Consider the following 24,331-nt stretch of genomic DNA (forward strand, 5'->3'; position numbering starts at 1 on the left):
TTCAAATTTTCTCCAAATTTCAGACCAATTTTTGTTTCCATGATTATATGAATTTTTAAATTTCCAAATGAATTTAATTTTTTCAGATGGATGATTATATTTTGATTTTTAAATTTTTGGAAATATTAAATTTTGCAAAAAAAAAAAAAAAAGATAAGATTAAATTTTGCCAAAAAGAGTAAGATATAAAAAATAATATTAAATCTCAATATTAATTTGGTCGAGAATTTATGAATTTCGATGTTAATGTGCTTGAGATTCATATCAAGAATTTATATATTTTCCATATTTTCAAAATCAATCTGAGATCCATTTTAAAAAATTCATTTAGATAATTAGTAAATTAATTTGAAATTTAGAATTTTGGCTAAATATTTTAAAAATTATGTGAGATTTTGATATAATATTTGATAAATATAATCGAAGTTAGAGAAAAATTGAAAAGGTATAAAATTTGATATAAGATTTAAAATTATCACATAATATTCTACTCAAATCTCGGTAAATCCTATCCCACAGTCAAAATAAGTCAGAGAAAACTAATTATTTTAACTAAATGTCGGTGGTAGATTAATTTTGTATGGTAAAAATTTCTGACAATTTCCCTTCATCATCTCAACCTCCGTCTGGTCTGAAAATCTCCGGAGGTTTCAATAATGGGCGACACCGGAGGTATTTTTCTTAATTTGTTTCTATTAAGAAAAACATTGCATATTTCCTTCGCCTTTGATTCTTGTTCACATTCTGGAATGTTTTGATTCTGTTTGTGTTTCTCTTTGTCGAAGTTTAATCTTGTTGGTTAATGTATGTTTAGATATCGACGGCATTGAAGAAGGCCCATGCGGATGTACACTGCGATGCGGCAAAAGAATCAGCGGCGTAGATAATGGTTTCGAAGATGAGAGGTATTCGGTTTCGATAGGATACTTTTTACGAATAAGGATGAAGCACTTCGGATGCTTGTTAGACGCCTAAAGAGGACTGGATCGTAAGGTAGAATGGTGGAACCTGTGCATTCTTTGATTATGTCTAGTGTTTTGAATATATCTGTTATCTTGTGACTTTTAGGGATCGAATTTTGTAATTGAAGCTAATGTTGATATGACCGTTATCCACTTCGGTTTCTGGTGTTGATTCAGTGAAAAGATTGTTCGGAGTCTCCTTTTCTTTCTTCTTTTACCCTGTGCTAGAGGAGACACTTTGTTTACCATCTTTAATTGTGTCATCTTGTGATCCTTATGTTATATAATCTAACACTTTGATATTATGATTTACTCATACTATGGCTGTGCAACTTTTTATAATTTTAGTGGCTTGCTACATTCTGAGCCAATGGCAACATTATTTTATAATTTAAATGATTCAAAATTTCTAGTTCAAACCTTTAGTTTTGTCTTCAGCACTGTTTTCCTTTGTGTGAATAACAACCATGGAGTTTTAATTTTCTGCAATTGCAGGATGGAGAAAGCGAGATGGTATAACTTTGGGATCAGATTCGAAGCATAAGTTGTAGTGCAGGTCAAAGATATAGGGTAAGAGTTGGGAGAAGTTCAGGATAAATTGGATAAAGTAATGAACAGGAACTACATGAGAAAATTTAGCAGGAAATATTGCTACTAACATATATATGTCATTACGGCTTCAGAACTCTCTTGGTCATGGTGAATCCACGGTTGTCGGTTATGGCTCTCATCTGGAAGAACAGCTCATGACTCGGGAAATGGACATGTCAGGCAAGTGTAAGCCTAAAGGTACCAGTGAATACTGACTTTGCCTTCATTAAAAGAAGCTAAGAATCAGAACCTTTTAAAAATGGCCATAGAATCTGTCTAGTGGAAAAATCTGTTTTCTTGGATATGTAACTGGTTCCTCCCGCGAAGACTTAAGCAACATGTGCAAACGTGTGTGTTGATATTTTATGAAACTTGACAGTAATGCGGAAAGATAATAGTGGGGTATCAGAGTGACGCTTTTCAGAAAAAGAAAAAGAAGAGTACTGAAACGTGGGATAATATTATCTTCTAAACAGGTTCTTTATTATGTGGCATCAGAACGTACGAATTATCAATCTTTATTTCCCCCAACATTCCATATTTAAGTAACAGTGGAAAGCCAGCAGATGATTCTTTCTTGATGATGATCACGATACTGAACACAGAAGTATGAAACTAGAGAAGATTAAAAAAAAAAAAAAAAAAATAGAGAGGATTTGCACAATACCTTCAAATGATAGAAAGTAGCATTTGCCATGGGAGATGAAAAGACTGAAGCAATTCATATACCAGCTGCTAAGAAGAATTCTGACATATTGAAAAGATGCAGTCTAAGGTAGCAATAAATGCCGGTTTCCGGAAAATGGAAAAAGTTACAAGGAAAAAAGAAGCTCTCCAAACTCCAAAGCAGGCTCTTTACTTACTGGTGAGGCCATGGAAATATATCATGCACCTGTTCTTTGGAATTCCATTTGTGGATAACTCTAATCAATCCGGGGATAATTTATCAATCACAAATGAAATTGATACTCAGAAACATTGGTTATTTCCGCTAATCTTGAAAGTTCTATTAAAGAAGGTTGAAGTATTTACAGCACATGAAGATGCTGAAAGTGATATAGGAGTCAGTGAAACCTTTTGGAATGTATGCATCTGACCATCTTAACCAACAATGATGTTGAAACCGTTAAAGGCTTGTTAACTAAGTTTGAAAAGACTGCTTCTGATTTGAATGATGACTCCCACATGCAACTTATAAATATTTACGTTCTTAAGCCACAGATTGTTGAAAGCACGAGGGTTTGCCAAATAATTCAGACTGTAATTCATCTTCTAATGAGAGCATTTAAAGAGGAAGGTGGGGAACATAGGAATGGTCTTGTAGAGACTTAGAATTGAAGTTTCTTGGTTGAATTCTCAAGATAGTTGGCAACCAGCACATTTGCACTTGAGGTTGGTTATTTATCTTTTTCTGAAAACTTATTGCGCCAATAGAATTTATAAACCGTATAATGTATTATTAATATAATATGAAACTCACTAGAAAGCTATTGAATACTGTGCTGGAAATAGTTCTCTTCCTGATAGGGTGCCTCAAATGTAATGAATTGGCCGTTCATGAAACTTTTGAACCTTACAGTCTAGATCATTTTGTTTTTACTTTGAGTATCTAGTCAAATTATCTTAATACATTTTCACACAATATTTTTCTCATCAAATGATTGTGCTACATTCTGACATTTTCCTCAATTTGTTCACATAATCAGATTATTATGATCCGTTATCATATTGAGCAATCAATTAGCTGGATAAAGTCAGCATTCAGGTGAACACACTCCAAAGTTGGATTTTGCTGAATTAGAAATACGCAAAATTTGGGAATCACGAAACATGTGAGTTCTACGTTCTATCTAGTGGTAGCTCTTCGTGTGTGAATTTATAGTGTCCTAGTGAATGCTCAAGGGTCTTTTAATCATTGTGTTTAAATCTTGAAGCTAATTGTATTCAATAATTGTAGCTGTGTAGCTGCTTCTCCGTTTTTCATTGTTAGAATAGAGTTGTTTCTTGTCCTTCCCAAGTTTTTGAATGTGCATAAGAGACTGCCTTTCCAATCACATTGCAAAAGTATCCATCAAATGAGGGTTGACACTTTCAAGCATCATTTTGGATAGCTTGCTTACCTTCTTTATATCCATCTTCCAATCCTGATCGTTGTGGCTACTCTTTTGGAAAGGCAAAAGAGGACTTCTCTTGGGGGGTGGTGATAAGGTGGGAATGGCTATTCATATATGGTCAACAGGAGTGCAGTTTAAAAAAAATAAACTTGGCGCTTATTTGTAAGTGGTTTTTGAAGCTTATCAATGAACCAAATAAATCATGCCACCAAGTCATCTCATATTCCCTAGCTTGTATTGAAAAGAGAGAGGAAAAGAGAACATAAGAAAGGAAGGAAGCAGTCATTGCCCTTGGAGGAAAATTTCGAAAACCAAATACTTAATTGAACATATTTCCTCTGTCAGTCTTGAAAATTGCATTAATACTTCTTTTTGGAAAAGGTAATAGGCGGTGTTAGTAGCAGACATTTAATGCAGAAATTTCCTTCTCCTGCTTTAGCACCCTTTATCGGATGCTAAAATTCGTACTTCTGGAAGAAGACTATTAAATCCTAGAATCTTAACAGGAGAAATCTGAATTAAATGTCTGCTTCTGAAACTGTTGGTTGAAATATGGCCTAAGAGTGGAGGCGACATTAGGGGGTTATCTTTTTGCTTTTCTCAAGATTAACAGCTACCATTTCCTTGCTACTCCAAAATCTAGCACTCCCAATTTGGAAAGTTGGGAGTACTGAAAAATGTTTGAATTTTCTATTGGGCCATGTTTATTGATTCTTGAAGGGGCTAAACACAATGGAGAGATTACAAGGACGTGGTGCATCAAATGACACAACCAATCGGTGCTTCCTTTTCTAGGAAAGTAGGGGAAAACAGAGCCATTTACTACTTTTTTTTTCCTCTAGCACCGGAAAGCTCTTTTCCTTTCTTTTGACTTCGCTTGGGGTTTTTATTTCGTTGTTGAGGATAATTTGATACAGCTTCTGTGTGGAACCAACTTCAAAGAAAATACAAAGACTATATGTAGGAATACTGTTAGAGCAATTAATTGGAGTTCATGGCTAGAAAGAAATTATTTGGTTTACCATGATAGGGATCGATTCTATAAATTGGCAAAGTTTCAATGCTTCTCCTAATATTCCTATTCCCCTTGACCCTTCCAATTGTTCCTGTGGAAAACTCCTCGCTTTGTTCTCAATCTTTCCAATTATTTGAGACTAATTCCTTTTTTATCTAAACTTTTCTTTCACGTCTCTCTGCCTTTTCCCCCCATCGAGTCCTTTAGAGAATTAAAGATATAAACCCCCCAACATAGCCTTTTAGTTGTCAAAAGTGTAGTGTTAAAAAATTGGTAAAGTTGTTGGGACTTTTTTTTACTTTCAGATTTGACACCTTTATGCAAGGAGGAAGATAAGAGTGCAAGATTAACAGGTTAGATTTAGAGTGTATTTGACTATTCTTTTAAATTAATGAAGGTATTTTCTTAACTATTTTCAATTTTTATTACATTTGGCTATATTATAAAAGATATATTTAGAAATTCTAATTCTTTAACAAGTACTAAATTTGTATTTTATAAACGAAAATATTGAATTTAAAAATATTACTCATGTGATAGAATAGAATCTTCTCATAAAACATTTCGAAAGATGAAACTTAAGAAAGGTAATAAATTTTTATGAGTGGTCGAACTTTTCAGGCTAAAGTAAGCATCTTTTCCCCGTTTGGCGGCAAAGTTAGTGGCAGACCACAAGGCCTTCAAAATATTGTCCGTATAGCATGCCTCTGCATTGCCTTGTGCTGTGCTCTTTTATTTCATGGATCATTACTGCTCTGTTATTACAGAAATGGTAGTAAGTAGATTTTACCTTTAATCATGCGTTATGGAAACTATACTTTTTTTTGCTTTCTGACATTTCATTTTTAACCTTGACTTTCTCGGAGTTTAGGAAAGGTTAAATTGTAAATTTGATCTCTATTGTGGACTATTTATGAGGATTTTATCAAACTATAGAGACTATTTATGAGGTTTTATCAAACCATAGAGACTAAAATTCTAACTTTTAAACCAATAGAAACTAAATTCTAATTTTCTCCAAACCATAGGGACCAAATTTGTAATTTAACTTTAGAGAAATGTCTTTATATCGACGGTGACCTTATTAATTTATACATAACAAATACATTAAATAAGTTGGGAATAATATATAGGTTTTGTTTTTGTTCAACAACATATGTATGGTAGGGGGCCAAAATTAGTCTAGCTCAATTGGCTTAAAGCTTGTGTTACCAACTTCGAATTCAGAGATTCAATTTTTCCCACCCACAGTAAAAAATTAAAAAAAAAAAAAAAAGCAAAAACAAACATATGGTAGGGGATTGACTAATTAAACTATGTTCACATTGACAGCTTACCTCTAGTTTGTTACACCTAATTTGTTTTTATTTTGTTTGTTTCTTTGTTGTTTGTTTGATTTTGTTTTGTTTAGAAACTAGAAATGGTTAAGATATTACCTTAGTGTATTGTGAAATTTTGATTGATAAGTAGATACTTCCGTAAATTGAATAATTCAACTTGAACTTGAAGAAACAATATAATTTTCCTGAAATATTGTGGATCTAAAAATGCTTATCATGTGGCTGAGCTGTAGGATCTGAATTTGAGTGTTTATATATATATATATATATATATATATATATAAAAACTGGAATTTGAAGCATTAGTTTCTTGTTTTCGGCAGTAGGTTTCTTGAAGAAAAATAAGCAGTACAGCATATGTTAGTCAATAACATACGTATAAACCAGAGGGGTGGGGCCTTATCCCCATGCAACTGTCTTCCTTTTGTTTAGTCCTTTTTCTTTAAGAAATACATTACATTGCTGATTATTATTATCATTAATTTGGTTTTCTTGTTTTTCATAAACTGGGAGCATTGCGTATCATGATGAACAGCATTGTGTCGATATCGATAAGACGTTGCTGTATACGAGAATAGGGAAGAAATGATTAGAGCTAAAGAGAAATGGTACGTTTACATTTCACGTTCCTTCAAATTTGGGTTTAAATCCTATTTCATTCTTAGAATCTTAAATTTAATAATTTTATATTTTTATTTATTGTGTGGATTTTTTTTTCTCCGTTTCTCTCAACTTCTTTACTAATAGTAAAACAGGACAGTTTCTTCAGGGACCAAATTATAGCATATCTCCGAGCTCCAATACTTAAACTAACATATTTTGAAATCTAGGGACAAACAGAATTGAAATCAAACCATCAAAACCTTAAATTGTGCATAGGCTAATAGTAGAAAATGTTCATTAATTGTGGGGAGAGAACGTGAAGCTAGCCAAAAAAAATTTGGTGGGGGAAATTAAATTAGTGAAGGAATCTCATATGATCATGAATGTGAGAAATCATTTAAGAATTATCTGACAGCTTGCTCTAGGCAAAAATGTTGGTACTTGGTAGTGCTGTACAATACAGAACTGGATAAGGATGGAAGAGGAAAGGGGCTTTTTATTTATTTTTTTAATTTTTTAATGTGTGCCATTCATTGATGGATTTGGCATTTACCATATCATAGATGGATACTCCTTTCCATTTACCATTTACCATTTACCATTTCTCGTGTCAAATAATTTTTTTTTCTAAATAATGAGAAGTTAGTATTAAAAATATTTGTAAAAGTAAATTATAGCATGAACAAGCAAATATGATACTAGCGAAAGTTAACTTAGCTAAGCCATAATTTCTTGAAATTAGAGACTCATTATGCTATCTCCATATTTGTTGTACGGACAAAGATTTGTTATTCGTCTAGTATCAGAAACTTTTATGTTGTGCTTAGATATAAATGATTTCATCTGTAACGTAAATTATAAATAACCAGAAAGGTTTATTTTCTAGTAATTGTAATTTGTACTCGCATTGAGACTTGATTGGGAGCTTAAGGACAAGAAATTTGAGGAAAACTCGAGCCGTCGGCATGGCAAATTGTGGAAATAGGAGAACATGAAAGTAGAGGGGAAAAAACAAATATTTTTCTTAGTTTAATAATTAAAAAGTTAAAAAAAAAAATATTTTTTAATAAAAAAATAGGTGACACATGAGCTTTGAATTAATAACTAATGGAAAAATTAATCTATGAACTAAGAATGTTACCAAATACAAATTTTGAGAGATTGTTGTGTTAATAATTCAAATGCATACTAGAACTTAAAAGTATGAATTTCTTTTAATTTTATCACCACTAGCTTTTCTGATCAGTTTGATGTGACTCAACAGCAAGTACTGAAAATCTTAAACTAAGGTCTCATTTAGTAACTATTTTGTTTTTAAAATTTAAGCCTATTTCTTCTTCCATTTCAAATAAGCATCTTTCTTAAGTCAATAAATTTTCAAAAGCTAATTTTTTTAGTTTCCAAAATTTGGCTTGATTTGTTAAACTATTGGTAAAATATATATAACAAAGAAATAATTTTGGAGGTGGGAGTTGTGCCTATATACTTAATTTTCAAAAACAAAAACAAAAAATAAATTATTATCAAACGAGACTTAAATATATATTTTATATCCTCTCATCCGTAATTAAAATCATAAAACAATACAAAAGTTCATTATTTCAGTTATGCAGTGCCCTCCCACATGTGATGTAAACCTTTAATATTAGAATGAAATTTGTGAATAAAGCAATGTACCTATACAAATTTTAAGAGAGGAAATTGTAGTCTTGATTAGATGAGAGAATTAAAACGACAATGACCAAAATGATTTAATTCTGTAACATTCATAAGTACTTTTCTTTATAGGTCTCGAATCACTACCATTATCTTTGAAATAATATTTTCATTGTGCATATTTATATAAAAAAAAGGGGGAAGGAATAAAATTATAGAAAAAACATCATAATCATCAACCAGATATTTGTACTCTTTTCCACTTCAAGTAATATGTTTCAACCAATTGAAAAGAACTCAACACCATTGTGAGTAAGTCGTAAAGGAGAGAAAAGGCCTTGTATTCTGGCTCCTATATATACATATCAGTAATCACCCTCTCTATCTTAGGATATTTGGCTTTTAAATGTAAACTCCTTTTAATTCCAATTTCAATCATATTCCCAAAAAGAAAAAGAAAAAAGAAAGTAGTAATTGAAAAGAGAGAAATTTAACTTGACACCTCATTCAAATTTTTTAGGACTCCTCACTGAATTAGATCACTTAGCTCATGAACATGATAGAAAATGCTATTAAATCCATATTGGAATGCACTACCTCAGCAACATAAATCGTGGTAGTTGCTTTGTTGAATCACTTTAGATGCCCATGGCAAAGGAAGTAAGCCTACAACAAAAAAGTTGTTTGAAGTTTAGTAAATTACTAGTATCTTAGTGACCCTGATCAAAGGAAAAGAAGTGATGGAACTTAAGAGTAAAAATAAAAGAGAGAAGGAATTAAGTTTAGAATTTACCCTTTCGTGCCTCCTGATCAAATTGTTCATGGAAGTGCTACATCTGAGACAACTCTTGATTCACTTTGTCTCACAGCCAATGGATTCACCATAAAGCCACCCCGTCGCTGGACGTGAAACCTATGATTCTCGACATTCATAGATCCAGCATCTACATTAGCTCCATGGCGATCGCCTGATCTACTGCGCATTAGAGCCAATGGAGTTGCACGAATGGGAGTTGAGAACTTTGATGTTGAGTGTCTACTTTCTGCTCTCTTCCAGAACCTTGAGCTCAAAAAATCAGCTCCAGGTAGCAGACAACATGTGGTCGTGGGAGTATTAGCATAAGACATCCTTCCACTTGATACAGCTAGATCATAAGAGATCTCATCCAATGCCAGTTCTAGACCATGTACACGCGTCTCCAACGATCGCATTCCATTTTGCGAACTCCCAATGAAGTTCTAAAAATGGTATAAAAAGCAAAACTCAAGTGAGATTGATATCCTTTAAAGACTTCATTGCAATGAGTGATCAATGTATTGAACATTGCAGACAATCAAGCGCTAACAGTAGTAGACAATGCAATTTTTATGTTGTACAGTAATTTGTACTTCAATAAGAAACATAGTTCTTGGCAGAAAATTGTAGGGAAGTTATAAAATGACACAAGCAGCTGAAACAATGATGGCCCGAATGATGGTTTATCTAAGCTTCAGTGGCAGGGTGAGGTAGAAAAAACCATGCATGTTCCATGTTTTTTCCTTTTTCGATGATACACCTTGCTCTATCTATTGTACAATGTGCCTTGAAAATTTCATTTTGTATTCCAATGTCTATGTGCTTGTCATCTATTGTTCTATCTACGTTGTGCAAGTACTTGGGTGTACTTGTAGATTTCCTGCATTCTAATGATTCCAATTTCCAAGGAGCGATCTATTATATTGATGCATGAGCATGCATATGTCTACGGGAGATTTATGATCTTTAGAATGAGACAATGAAGAAAACATACACGACTTAACTGAGGGCATGAATCAAGCATGAAGAAATGAAAATAAGTTCATTTCTTCCAGATTAAGTGCAGATTTCAGGATTCGTACTACCTGCAGGATATCTAGAAGACTGGATTGCTGCTTTTCAATTTGACTAAGCTGGTTACGGATCAAATGCAATTCTTCAGAGTCTTTGTGGTTCCTGTGGAGATCATCGGTTGCATTACTTGCTACAACAGTCGATTCAGGGAACTCCTCGGGACAAGGAACTACGCGAGATCCAGACTTGAAGAGAGCCCGTTTTGTTTCTGGTTTCGAAATCTTGGGTTTCTCATTAAACCTTCTATCCGGAATGTTTTCATCTCTTTCCTTCAGTTCTACGGAGGGAGATCTCCTAACAGAGACTTCCACTTTCCAGTCCAGAGGCTTCTTACGCTCAACCTTTTGGAGCATCGACAAACTTCCTTTCTTGTCACCACCGCTCAAAGGGCTTCTTTTTCTCGCTGCCGTCGCAAGTGAAGCATCCGGTGGTGTAGACTTGTAAACTGGGATTGTGTTCTTCCTCGAGAGAGGAGCATCAAGACGAGCTGAAGAATTATTCTTTAATCCAGGTGGATAACGTCCATCAATTGCGATTTCTAAAACAGAATAAAATACCAAAATGGAAGAAATCACAAGGCTGTAAACAATTTCACCCGACGTGCAGGGAATTAGCAAAACATTTACTGAAGATAATGTCTAAGCATGCTACCTTTCGAGGAAGAATGGGAATAAGCAGGCGCAGATGCCTCATCCGAGAGATCAGGAATCTGTTTCCATGCCTCGAGCATCTGACTCATTACCTCTCTTACAGCCTTAACCTATATCACAGTGGTGAGAATAACATGATCATATATCTCAATTCGATTCGTTTATTATATTTTTGAAGCCATTAAGAAACTGAAACCTTATCGAATCGCCGACTCTCGAGCGTTTTCAAGCAACCAGCCTTGAACTCCGCCAGAGCATCCCTCTCCACGACTGCTAGCTTACCTAGCGCCTCCGCCGCAGATTTTCTCGCCGCCCAATCCTCACTGCTTAGAAATGCAACCAAGCACGGGACCAAATTTTTCAGAGCTCCATTACCGAAAACTCCGTCAACTCCAATAACACTCCCGATCAGTGTCAAGAGAGCCGGCTTTGCCTTGAAACTCTCGCATTTCAAAAGCTTCTCAAACCTCGGCAAAAGCTTCCCGAGCTTAACCGGATCCGGATCCGGTGCAGCATCAATTGCTGAAGCCAAACACAAAGCCGCTCCGATCTGCGAATTAGAATCCTGCTCCGTGAAAAGCGAATCAGTTAAAGGCTTCAAAAATGTCGAAAACGGCGGTTTGGTAACAGTGGAAGCTAATGCGGCTACAGAGTTAACACAGGCGGATCGGACCGACGAATCAGGATCGCGAAACCGGCGTGTGATGTTGGAGAGAATCTTCGATAGATACGGAGAGAGAGAGTTTCCATGAATCTCTGAGAGAACAGCAAAGAGACGAACGCATTGCTTCCTCACCAGTGATTTATCCGAAGCATCAGTGGAGTATATACAGGAAAGGAAAATCGGCAAGGAATTCGCGTCAAGACTCCGAGCAATGGACTCGAGCTCGGATGCAGCAAGAGAGTAGGTATCTCGGTCGGAGAGCTTGGTGAGGCACGAGAGAATGCGAAGCTTCAGGCTCTGCGGCGCAGAGGCAGAGAGCGCCATGGCGAGTGGAATTGTATTCGTTGGCGGCGTCAGACCTCATGCGGCGGCGACAGAGGTAGAAATTCTGGCAACATTGCCGGACGGAAGCGGAACAATGGCTACAGATTTTTCCCGCGGGGAATTGGGGAAGAAGATGGGAGTCATGAAGAAACCGGTTTAAGCCTTTTAAACTGTTGAGAACTGTGAAGAAGAAGATGCCGGTGATCACAATAAATTTTATATATTATTTAATTATAACCTAAATTTGGCATTAAATAAATCATAACTTATAAGATATACGTTGGTCCACACATATATACATTTATTTCCCTCATAACCTTCTTCACTTTTTGTACTTGAAAAAAATAAAAAAAATAAAAAATAAAAGCCTTCTTCACCTTTTATTTTATTTTCTTTTTCTTTTTCTTTTTCTTTTTTGGATAAAATAGTACACCTACTTTTTATTTATTTATTTATGTGCCATATTAAAGTTGTCTGTGTATTTTATTTTGGTAGTTTTAACTTCCCCACTTGTATTTTCTTTTTTCCTTTTTAAGTTTTTAAGAATTAAGATTTACATTAAAAAAAAAAATGCATCTAGGTTCTACATGTTTGATATGAAGTGTACTTTTCCCAAAAAAAATATATATATATATATATATTTTCATCCCTATGTGTTGGGTCTAGTTTCTATATGGTTCTTAGATTTCAAAAAGTCACGTTTTGAGTTTTGTTTCAATCTAGTTCATAGGTTTTAAAATATTACAATTTCACCAGACATTTGAGTATTTATTTCAATTTGATTCCTAGATTTCAAGATTTTAACTTTTAACCTCGATTTTTTACTAAATCATGATTTTCTATCTTTAGTGTTATTGTATGTTAATGAATTTAAAATGATTAATAAAATTAATAAATTTAAAATGAGTAATATAATTATAATTAGTCAAGTTTTACTATTTTTTATCACACTTAAAATTAAATTTAAAATTTCAATTCATAATTATTTTAAATTAATTAGGAGGCATTGAGTCAATTATAGGAATAGAATATTTAATGAAAATTTAAAGTTAGAAAATGTAAAATCTTGAAATCCAATAACTAAATTGAAATAAAAATCAAATATGAAAGGTAAATTTGTAATATTTTGAAAGTTAGGGACTAAAATGAAATTAAACTTAAAACTTAAAGACTAAATGTGTAACATTTTGAAAGAACTAAATTAGATCTAAAATCTGGAGACTAAAAAAGTTATTTTAAAAAAAATAAAATTATAGGGTAATATTGAAGGTTTGAAATAATCCTCTACAATTTCCCTTCAATGCAATATAAACAATTGTAACAACGACTAAAGTTTTTTTCCTTTTTTTTTTTTAATTCAAAAGTATTTGAAGTGTGAGAAGAGGCATATATTGTTAATTTTATTTATAAATGTAGTTTTAAAAGAATCTAAATTACTAAAATTAGGTGGAAACGGATTTGAATCCATTTTTCTAGTCTCCGTTTATTTATCTCAATAGCTTACAATACATTAAATAAAAATAAAATACATTAAAACACTTTTCAACAATAGTAGAGAGTGCCCAAGAAAATAATAATAGAGTTGGAAGTTATTCCTTCAAAGTCTAATATTTTTTTCCCTTCAAATGATTCATTATTCATTTGAGTAAGTCGTGCTAGTTTACTTTACTCCTATTTTTGCACATTTTGTATTAAGTAGTTGTAAATAATATTATGCTAAGAATCTATTCATTTTTATTAAATTCTTTTGATAATTTTCAAAATTAAATACGTAAAAAGATAAATTAAATACACTCTAATTCATATGACATGAAAAAAAAAAACGTTGAATATAGTTCTATTTAGTTTTTTTTTATTTATTATTATTGAAAATGAGGTTAGTCTTTAGTTTTAAGAAAATAAAGTGCAACGTATAAAAATTTAATGGGTAAGTACAATAGCTATCGACAGAAGAAAGTAAGTAAATATAAAGTTAAAGATCATGTTTATTAACCGTTCGTTTGGTAACTATTTTGTTTTTGTAAATTAAACTTATGGATATTACTTTCACCTCCAAATATTTTCCTTTGTTATCTACTTTTCACTAATAATTTAAGAAACCAAAACTAAAAAAATAGCTTTCGAAAAGTTGGTTTTATTTTTGAAATTTGGCTAAGAATTTACGCATTGTACTTAGAAAATGTGGATAAAATAAGCTTAATTTAAAAAAAAAAACAAAAAAAAAGGTTATTAAACGAGACCTAACCATTTAGTTTTTGATTTCTGAATATTAAACATTTAAACATCAATTTTATTTATTGGTTTATATATTTTGCTATCTAGACTTTAATGGTATTTTTAAAATCAAAATCACATTCCGAAAACTTGAAAAAGTAGTTTTCATAAATTTATTTTTCATTTTGTAAATTCACTCAGAATTTAAATATATAAAAAAAAAAATTGGGAAAAAAATATTTTTGACAAATTACAGTCTCTATATATATATATATATGATTTAATCTATATATCTATTAATTTCGATGGCCATAGAACAGGTAAGGAGGTCAAAAAGAAGGGGAAAAAAAGTAAGAAAGAAGTAAATTTGGGATAAAGGGAGCATGTGAAGGGTACTGAACTTTTTTTTCAAAAAAAAAAAAAAAAAAAAAACTTTAATTGACCATAATTTTAAAGACACGTGGCACCGAATAATTGGCCTTTTCCGTGACCTGCTGGCGACGACCAACCTACTTTCATCATTATTTTAACCATATCACTGTTTGCTTCTTCTATAATCTTTCCGCGCAGTCTTCTCTTCTGCCTATTAAATTTTCCTCTTAAATAATTAAATAAACACTTAATTCAACCAAATCACTATTTGTTTTGTATTATTTATATGAATTATTTCAAATACATTCAATCTATCATTTATCATACCTTATCATACGGTGAATATAATAATATCATTATCACATTATTATTGTTTTTTATGATTGCTGTCAAAAATTAGCATGCGTTTGTTGACATCCTAACACACTCGAATATCAATTAAGTTATGTTCGTTTTGGCAAATCTACCACACTCTGATGTTTAAGATAATACAAAGAGTATAACTAAGTACACAAAAGTAAGGTTATAGTTCTCTTTGGATGGGAGATTACTAACTCTTCTCTTCTAGGGTCGTAAAATGAGGTTTTTCTATAATGTAAATTCTCTAACATTTGCCTGTGGCTACATGTAACTTCAGCGTTGTTAGGATAGTTGCAGCGACCGAGCACGATTTAATTATTTTTCAATTTATATATATTCATCAGCTCGACTGATTGGCCAAGAACATAAGGTTTTGACCTTTTTTTTTTTCTTTTGAGACGCGTGTTTTCCCATGTCGCCTCTTGATTTCCCTTGGCTTGATCAGTCCCATGGATTTAGGCCTTGCTTGGGGCAACCCTCAACATTTATTATAAAATAATATTTATTCATACTACTATTTTAATCCATAAAAGTATGTGCCTATTTAGTCATTGTATTTTCATTTTAGTTCATAAAATTTATCCAATTATGACTTTTTCAATAGTTTTGTAAGAGAATGCAACAATATTTAAAATATAAAATTTTGAATTTAAATATTTTAATCAAAATATATATCTTAACTAAGTTAAACTATATTAGTAGTGATTATTAAATTTCTATTAGTTATTTAATTATAATGTACATTCATTTGAAAATCTCACACCTAGCATGATACATATTGCTTGAAAACCTTTTTTTTTTTTTTACATGAAAAACTTGTTTAGTATGTGAGACATCTATCACGTAAACATACCCTTTGAAGCAAACATAGCAAATAATAGAAACACAGGGCAAACCCTCTAAATAAGGAGGAGAATAACGCAATCTTTTTTTTTTAAAAAAAAAAAGAAATATAGATAAAAAATGATCTTGAAGAGCAAACTAAAGATGCGATGACATGAGTAGCTTTTGCTCTTTTTTACGAATGTAACTAAAAAACAAGAGCTCAAATATATTGAATTTAAACACTTTATTTGTTCCTAAATTTGAGATAAGTTGGATTTTTTTAAGAACAAAGTTGGATTTCCATTAACTTTTAGTACTAACAAAACTAAAAGCTATCTTTTCGTTTCAAAATAGAAATGACTCATTAAATAATATTTTGTTTATATTTAAGTATTATTATAGCTTTTGTCACCATAAAATATTAAAATCTCAAACTTATAGTCTTTTTAATATTTATATAAAATAGACCATAAATTTTGAGTGAATAGATCTTTTAGACATGTTAAAAGATATATATTTTCGATCAAAAATCAATGTTCAAATCTCTCATTTTCAAATATTTTGTTAGAACTAAAACAAGCAAAAATAAGAAATAATTTCGAATTGTTGTGAATTTGAGGAGCACAATGAGAACACATATGGTAATGGAATATAATATTAAAATAAATATAATATAATAATAAAATAAATAAAACATAATATATAAATAAATTAACAAAATAAGAAGAAATGAAAAAATTCTCAAAATTCTCCACTTTCTCCAATTTGTATGGAATTTGCCCAATGTTTATCTTTCAAAACCTACTAAAGGCCACTATTTATAGGTAATTTGTCAAGTAGGAGATAGATTACATGGACAATAAGAATGAGTATTTACAAGACACATGGATAATAATTTGGAAAATGGGGACATGACACATGGTCAATGAACACTAAGCATGAGCATCTAATAGACATCTATTTTCTATAATATTTATAATACTCCCCCTTAGGATGCCCATTATATATATATATATATATATATAAATGAAATATGACTCGTTAAAACCTTACTAGGAAAAACCCGATGGAAAAAAACCTAATGAAGGAAAAAGAATACATATTTGATATAATACACACTCCTAAAAAATACAATATATTTGCTCTCCCTCAAGAAAATATCACTTAAGGTCTCTGAGTCGCTGCATTCCAATGTTTGCACCAATTTTTCAAAAGTTGCGGTTGGTAATGCCTTTGTAAATAAGTCTGACAGGTTATCCTTCAAACAAATTTGTTGTACAATGATTCCGTCATTTTCTTAAAGATCATGAGTGTAGAAAAGCTTCAGTAAAATCTCCTTTAATATATTCTCCTTTGATTTGGACTATACAAGTTGTATCGTCTTTGTATAATATTGTTGGAAAATTTTTATTAGAAGACAAGTCACACATTTCACAAATGTGTTGAGTCATTGATCTTAACCATACACATTCTCGACTAGCCTCATGAATTACAAGAATTTCAGAATGATTTGAGGAAGTGGGCGTTATGGTTTATTTCACCGATCGCCATGGTATAGCAGTTCCTCCATATGTGAACAAACAACATGTTTGAGATCTAGCTTTGTGTGGATCAGATAAATATCTATAATCTGCATAACTAACTAGATCAAAATTTGATTTATTTGAATAAAACAAACCGATATCAATCGTTCCTCGGAGATAACGAAGTATACGCTTGATTCCGTTCCAATGTCTTTTTGTTGGAGAATAACTATATCTTGCTAATAAATTTACTGGAAATGCAATATCTAGTCTTGTATTATTAACAAGATACATAAGTGTACCAATTGCACTAAGATATGTTACTTTAGGACCAAGAAGTTCTTCATTATCTTCTCGAGGTCAAAATATATCTTTATTTATATCCAATGAACAGACTTCCATTGGAATATTTAATGGATATGCTTTGTCCATATAAAATCTTTTTAAATTTTTTCCTGTATAAATTGACTGATGAATAAATATTTCGTCTGTTAAATGTTCAATTTGCAAACCAAGGCAAAATTCTGTTTTTTCGAGATCTTTCATCTCAAATTCTCTCTTAAGTTATTCTATTGCCTTTGAAAGCTCTTCAAGAGTTCCAATTATATTCAAGTTATCAACATATAAAATTATAATAGCAAATCCTGATTATGATTTCTTTATAAAAACACACGAACATATTGGATTATTTTGATATTCTTCTTTCAATAAATATCCACCCAGGCGATTGTACCACATCTGTCCTGATTGTTTCAATCCATATAGTGATACATGTAACTTTATTGAATATCATTCCCGGGAATTTGATGTATATGTTTCAGGTACCTTAAATCCTTATGGGATTCTCGTATAAATTTCATGACCAAGAGATCCATATAAATATGTTGTGACTACATCCATAAGATGCATATCCAGACTTTCATACACAGTCAAGCCAATTAAATATCTTAATATAATTGCATCCACCACTGGATAATACATTTCCTCAAAATCAATATTAAGTCTTTGTGAAAAACCTTGTGCAACTAGTTTTGCTTTACATCGTGTGATCTCATTATTTTTGTTTCTTTTCCTCACAAATACCCATTTGTATCCCACAGGTTTAACACCCTCTGGTGTTCGGACTACTGGTCCAAAAATCCGATGTTTTGAAAGTGAGTTTAATTCTGCCTTGATTGCTTCTTTCCACTGAAGTCAATATTTTCTTTGTTGACATTATTCAATAGATTTTGGTTCAGAATTCTCATTTTCAGATATAACATCAAGAACAACATTATACATAAAAATGTTGTTAATAATTACATCAGTTTGATTTCTTTTTTTTTTTTTTTTTTTTTTTTTTGTCATGACATAGTTTATTGAAATCTCATTATTATCTTAAGGTATTTCACCTTTCTCACTAATCATGTCGAGGATTTCTTCATGAGTATTTACATCCTCAACCATGTCTTTTTTACTATTAATTATTTTTCGTTTTCGACGATTTTTATCCCCAATTAGTCTACCACACTTCTAGCGTGTTCCAGACTCATTAGTGACAACTTGTTGTGTTGTGATATCAATTTTTGGTAGAACATTTGTAGCTGGTATATGTGACTTAATTACTTTCTTTGCATCTATAAATGCATATGGTAATTGATTTGCTATTTTTTGCAAATGAATTATTTTCTGAACTTCAAGTTCACAATTATCTGTACGGGGATCTAAATGAGACAAGAACGATGCATTTCATGTAATTTCTTTTTCCAATTTCTTAATTCCTCTCTCTAATGTTGGAAAATTTATCTCATTAAAATGAAAATCAGCAAATCATACAGTAAATATATCACCCGTCAGAGGTTCAAGATATTTAATAATTGATGAAAAATCATATCCAACATATATTCCTAACCTCGTTTGACTACCCATCTTAGTGCATTGTGGTGGAGCAATTGGAACATATACTGCACATCCAAAAATGTTAGGTTATATGTTCTAAAACTCGCAATTTATAATGTTAAAAATTTTTCTATTATCAATAAAGATGTTATTGACGATTATTCAATAAAATTGTTGTTGAATACGTAAATTGCTCTTGTAAAGACTTAATCCAATGAACTAAAGATCCGTGGCTATTATATGAATACTTGAACTTTATGTTGAGACATACAAGTGGATCAAGTTCAATAAATAGCCAAAATGGTCTATAGTATATGAATAAGGTTGGGTAACTTATTTTGGTAGCACCATCGAATGTGGCCCACTCTGTAGTTGTCACAATTTGTTGTAAAGTGCTACAAACGAAGTGATCCTGATTCGTTCTTGTATTGAGATGAGAAGTAGGGGCGTCCTATGCATGAGTTTGCATACGATTGGACTAAGAAATAAGTCACTATTACTTTATAATATTGTTTACTGTTTAAGATTGACTGTTTCAGATCGATGACCTAGGTAATTCGACCTTAATCCTGAGCTAACTATGAACTTCTGTTTATTCGGGATTATCCTTAGATTTGCATAGGTGAGGGTTGGCTCAACAGTGTCGGCTCAATAAGCCTCCCATTTCAGGAGTAAGACCGGATAGATATTTGGGGACATAAGGTGCAAGAAGGAATTTACACCTATTCGATTTAGGGATAGTAAAGAAGTTGTTCTCTTAAGTACTGAATCCAAGTCTTGAACAAGGAGTCCCACCCTTTCATTGGTCGAGAGGGATTCGGTTTAGTAATTGGACACAAACCAATTGTTCATTAGAGGATGAATGGGACTTAAGAAGCAAGATGTAATTTTGGGGGCAAAATAACATTTGACCCAGTCGTGATTACGAACAATCTGTGAAGTTCGACTTATGGGTTGTGGTTAAATCAAATGGACAAAAATATATCTACAGTGAGGAGAATGCAACTACTGAGCTATAGTGGTGTGTCTCGGTAATTAACGAATATTGATTAATTCGATTTAAAGAGTTTAGCCAATTAATCTCGAATCGTTGGAGCTCATGATCTATAGATTCATAAGGTCTCTCTACTAGCTCGTAAATCTTGAATTAGTATATTGAGTAAATTTGAAGTGTTCAAATTCATTTTGGGAATTAAATTTGAAGTGTTCAAATTTTAAATTTGATTTTGAATTATTCAATTTCAAATTAGGGTTTGGATAATTATATTCAATATAATTAACGTTTAATTTATCAAAATTAAATATAATTGGAGAGTTTAGTAATATTTAAATGATGATTTAAATATTAATTACATGATTAGAATTCATGTATGATATAGGTGTTTAATTAATTTAATATTTGATATTAAATTATTATTTATTTAATTGATTGATTGATTAAAATAAATCAATTTCATATTAAGAAATTCAATTTAGGAAATTGAATTTTGTTTAAATTAATTAAGTTGAACTTTTTTAATTTAATAAATTAAAATTGAATTTGTTAATTGATTTTTGAGAAAAATCAATTAAAAATTTGGAAATTGGTTGAGATAGGGGATTTCTCCAAGATTGGACACCTATACCACTTAGTTGGTGGATTTTGATGTGTCAATCAACATTATGGCTTAATACTTGCATGTATTTGATACATAAAAGCTTCATTTTTGGTTTCTGCTTGATCACTCTCCAAACCCTCCTCTTTCCTTATTCTTCTCACCAATTTTGAGTTCACCCACTCAAATCCAAGTTGGAGATAGTAGAGAAGGTTTCTTGGTGGTTCACTATTGTTTTGAAGATCGAATTCGTGGAGAACAACTTGGATATGGAGGAATTCTAAAAAGGTATAAGTTCTTGAAACCTTATTCTATGAATTTCTTTTCATGCATGGTTTTAGAACTCAAGTTAAATGTAAATATGGTGCTTATTGATTTTGATTACTTTCGCTGCTTGCTTGTACATTCCATCATAAAATTATCAGATGAGAAATATTGGGCTCATGACCATAAGCTAATTGTAATGACGAGTACTTATGATAAACTATTGGCCTAACGCGTACAAGTGACGCTGCATGCAAAATAGCATATCCCTATACGAAGCTCAGCTCTCATAAGTAATGATCTTGCAATTAATTGCAAATGTTTTATAAATGATTCTACTAAATCATTTTGTGTATGAACATGAGCTACAAGATGTTCAATATTTATCCCAATTGACATACAATAATTATCAAAAGCTTGGGATGTAAATTCACTAGCATTATCAAGATGAATGGTCTTAATTGTATAATCAGGAAATTGTGCTCTTAACTTAATTATTTGAGTAAGTAATCTTGCAAATGCAAGATTTCGACTTGATAATAAGCACACGTGTGACCATCTACTGGATGCATATATTAATACCATAAAATATCTAAATGGCTCACTTGGTGGGTTAATAAGTCCACATATATCACCATGAATTCGTTCTAAAAAAGCAGGTGATTCAGTCCTCACTTCAGCTAGTGATGATCTAATTATCAATTTTTCTTGAGAGCAAGCATCACATGATAATTCATTAGATCTAAGAATCTTCTGGCTCTTCAATGGATGTCCATTTGAATTCTTAATAATTCTTCTCATTCTAATAGATCCTGATGACCCAATCAGTCATGCCAAATTGTAAATATGTCTGAATTCGTGAACTTCAGGTTCATTGTTGCATATGTTTCAATTACTCGTAGTATAATATAATTTAGAAAATAAAGCAGACAACTTTTCCAATATACGTTTTCCATTTGAGAAAGTGAATAGGATATATAGATATTCCATATTATTCTTACTATCAGTCTCAATATGATAACTATTGCAATGTATATCTTTAAAACTTAAAATATTTCTCTTTGATTGACTAGGGAACAATGTATTGTCAATTGTAAATTTTGTTCCTCTAGGCAAAATAATATTTGCTTTTCCAAAACCTTCGATCAAGCTTGCAGAATCTGATATCATATTGAGTTTTGCTTCCAGTATTGTCAGTTTGGAAAAATATTTTTTACTTATAATTATTGTATGTATAGTTGCATTGTCTGCCAGACATAGATTTTCTTTACTCAGTTTTTAGTCACCCGACGTATGAAAATGATCTATGTTTCTTCACTAAAAGAAAATAATTACAATAAGAAAAATAACACTTAAAATATACAGACGTTACTAAAAGAAACATGAAGATAGATTAAAAATAACAACAATAATATTAAGTCTATATATTCTCAAAATTTAAAAAAACACTTGATGTTTCATCAACTACGCCAATTTTCTCTTTAGGAGATTCAAAGAAGTTTGCCACATCCAAATTTGTCATATGGGATGGGTCAAATATATCATTATCTTGGTATGAAAATTTGTTTCCACATTTTTCCTTTTTCCCTTCAGGGAGGCTTGATAAAAGTCAACTAATAATTTTGACGTATGACAAGTATGTGACCAATGCCCAATTATTCCGTATCGGAAGCATTTATTTTCAACACTCTTTGAACTCTTATCTTGTGGAGTTTTTTCTTTGTGATCATCATTTTGCATAGTTCTTTTGAAATTTGAATGATCAGAGCAACCATCACGAAAATAATAATTATTTCTTCCTCTACCTCGACCACGACCTTGATTACGATTATTAACATTCACAGCATTCATTTCAGGAAATGGTGTTGTTCCGGTTGGTCGAGATTCGTGATTTTTTCATTAATAACTCGTTATTTTGTTCGGCCACGAGAAGACGTGAAATTAGTTCAGAATACTGTTAAAAACCTTTCTCTCGATACTATTGCTACAGAAGCATATTCGATACATGAAATGTAGAAAATGTCTTCTCTAACATATCGACATCAGTAATTTTCTCTCTGCATAACAACAATTTCGTACTGATTTTAAATAATAAGAAGTTGTAATCACTTACTGATTTGAAATCTTGTAGCCTCAAGTGCATCCATCATAACGAGCTTTAAGAAGAATAACTGTTTTGTTATGATCATACCTCTCTTTCAAATTTTTCCACAAGATACGAAAATCTTTTATTGTTAAATACTCCATTTTCAATCCCTCGTGGAGATGATGGGGAAGGAAAATCATAACTTTTGCTTTGTCCTAACTGGATATCGTATTTTCTTCTTTAATAGTCTCCCCAAGATTCATAGCATCCAAGTGGATTTCAGTATCAAGTACCCATGACAAAATAATATTGTCATTAATATCAAGGGCGACAAATTCTAATTTTGTGAGATTTGTCATGATAGCCCTATCATAAAATATTGTACTTATGTTAGAAAATTAATAGATATTGAATATGCAAAATAACATTAAATTTATTAATTATAACGAAGAGGGAAAAACCTACATACCTTTAGGACCTACCTTTAGCGGGAAAAATGACAGGAATTCGTGCGTATTGTGAATTTGAGGAGCACAACAGAAACACGGAGGGTAATAAAATATAATATTAAAATAAATATAATATAATATTAAAATAAATAAAACATAATATATAAATAAAATAAAATAAAATAAAATAACAAAATAAGAAATGAGAAAATTCTCAAATTTCTCCACTTTCCCTAATTTATATAGAATTCACCTAATGTTTGTCTTTCAAAACCTACCAAATATCACTAGGCAATTTGGCAAGTAGGAGATAATTATATGGACACTGAGAATGAATATTTATAAGACACGTGGATAATATTTTGGAAAATGGGGAATATGACACATGGTCAATGGACACTAAATATGAGCATCTAATAGACATCTATTTTTTATAATATTTATAATACGAACCAATTATTTTACTATGTTAAAGCATATTAATATATTGAATTAATTAATACGGTGATGTGTAGTTGAAGCTAAAATGAATTGAGTGAGAGCAAAATCAAGCTCTCTTTGGTATTTTTCGTTTTAATTTGGATATCCAAATTCTTACTCCCAATTGACTCCACCCCATCTCTCATTTTGGTTTGTCTTTCACTATCATCCTAAAAGAGAAAAAGGGGCAAAAAAAAAAAAAAAAAAAGACAAATAAATAAATTAGAAAAATATATATTACAAAAATCTTCAAACTCTTATTATATCATTTCAACATCATAGGTTTATTTAGAATAATTGACCTTTTTCAGATCCTAATACTAAGGATCTGTTTCAAAGTCATTGTTTATAAAAGTATGTACCTATATCTTCATTTATTCTTTTTTTTTTCTTTCTAGAATTAAAAAAAATCAATATACAACATAATTTGATAGGTCACTTTTAATTACATTTTTTAAGCAAAAAGTATTGTTTTTAGTTTTTTTTTAATTTGGCT

The 24,331-nt window shown here is 31.4% G+C and overlaps 1 protein-coding gene and 1 long non-coding RNA gene across 5 annotated transcripts; one reads left to right on the forward strand and one right to left on the reverse strand.

Annotated features, from left to right (window-relative positions):
• Positions 1–524: 524 nt before the first annotated feature.
• LOC120070861 lies at positions 525–9,288 on the forward strand. 4 transcript variants are annotated; one of them, XR_005480039.1, is made up of 8 exons: positions 525–672; positions 815–993; positions 1,458–1,751; positions 2,030–2,945; positions 3,260–3,385; positions 4,988–5,035; positions 5,304–6,630; positions 9,151–9,288. It is a non-coding gene; the product is annotated as an uncharacterized LOC120070861 (long non-coding RNA). The 4 variants fall into 4 exon arrangements; XR_005480040.1 differs by having other exon boundaries at positions 1,458–1,532; positions 1,646–2,945; XR_005480037.1 differs by having other exon boundaries at positions 1,458–2,945.
• On the reverse strand, positions 8,511–12,096 carry LOC120070860 (TORTIFOLIA1-like protein 3). The gene is made up of 5 exons (XM_039022753.1): positions 10,998–12,096; positions 10,803–10,911; positions 10,163–10,689; positions 9,075–9,520; positions 8,511–8,947 (listed from the first exon to the last, which is right to left on the reverse strand). The coding sequence occupies exons 1-4, from the start codon at positions 11,787–11,789 to the stop codon at positions 9,101–9,103; spliced, it is 1,848 nt and encodes a 615-aa protein (XP_038878681.1). The 5' UTR covers positions 11,790–12,096; the 3' UTR covers positions 8,511–8,947; positions 9,075–9,100.
• Positions 12,097–24,331: the final 12,235 nt, after the last annotated feature.

The sequence above is a fragment of the Benincasa hispida genome, chromosome 2, assembly GCF_009727055.1.
Source record: "Benincasa hispida cultivar B227 chromosome 2, ASM972705v1, whole genome shotgun sequence".
NCBI classification, from domain to species: Eukaryota; Viridiplantae; Streptophyta; class Magnoliopsida; order Cucurbitales; family Cucurbitaceae; genus Benincasa; species Benincasa hispida.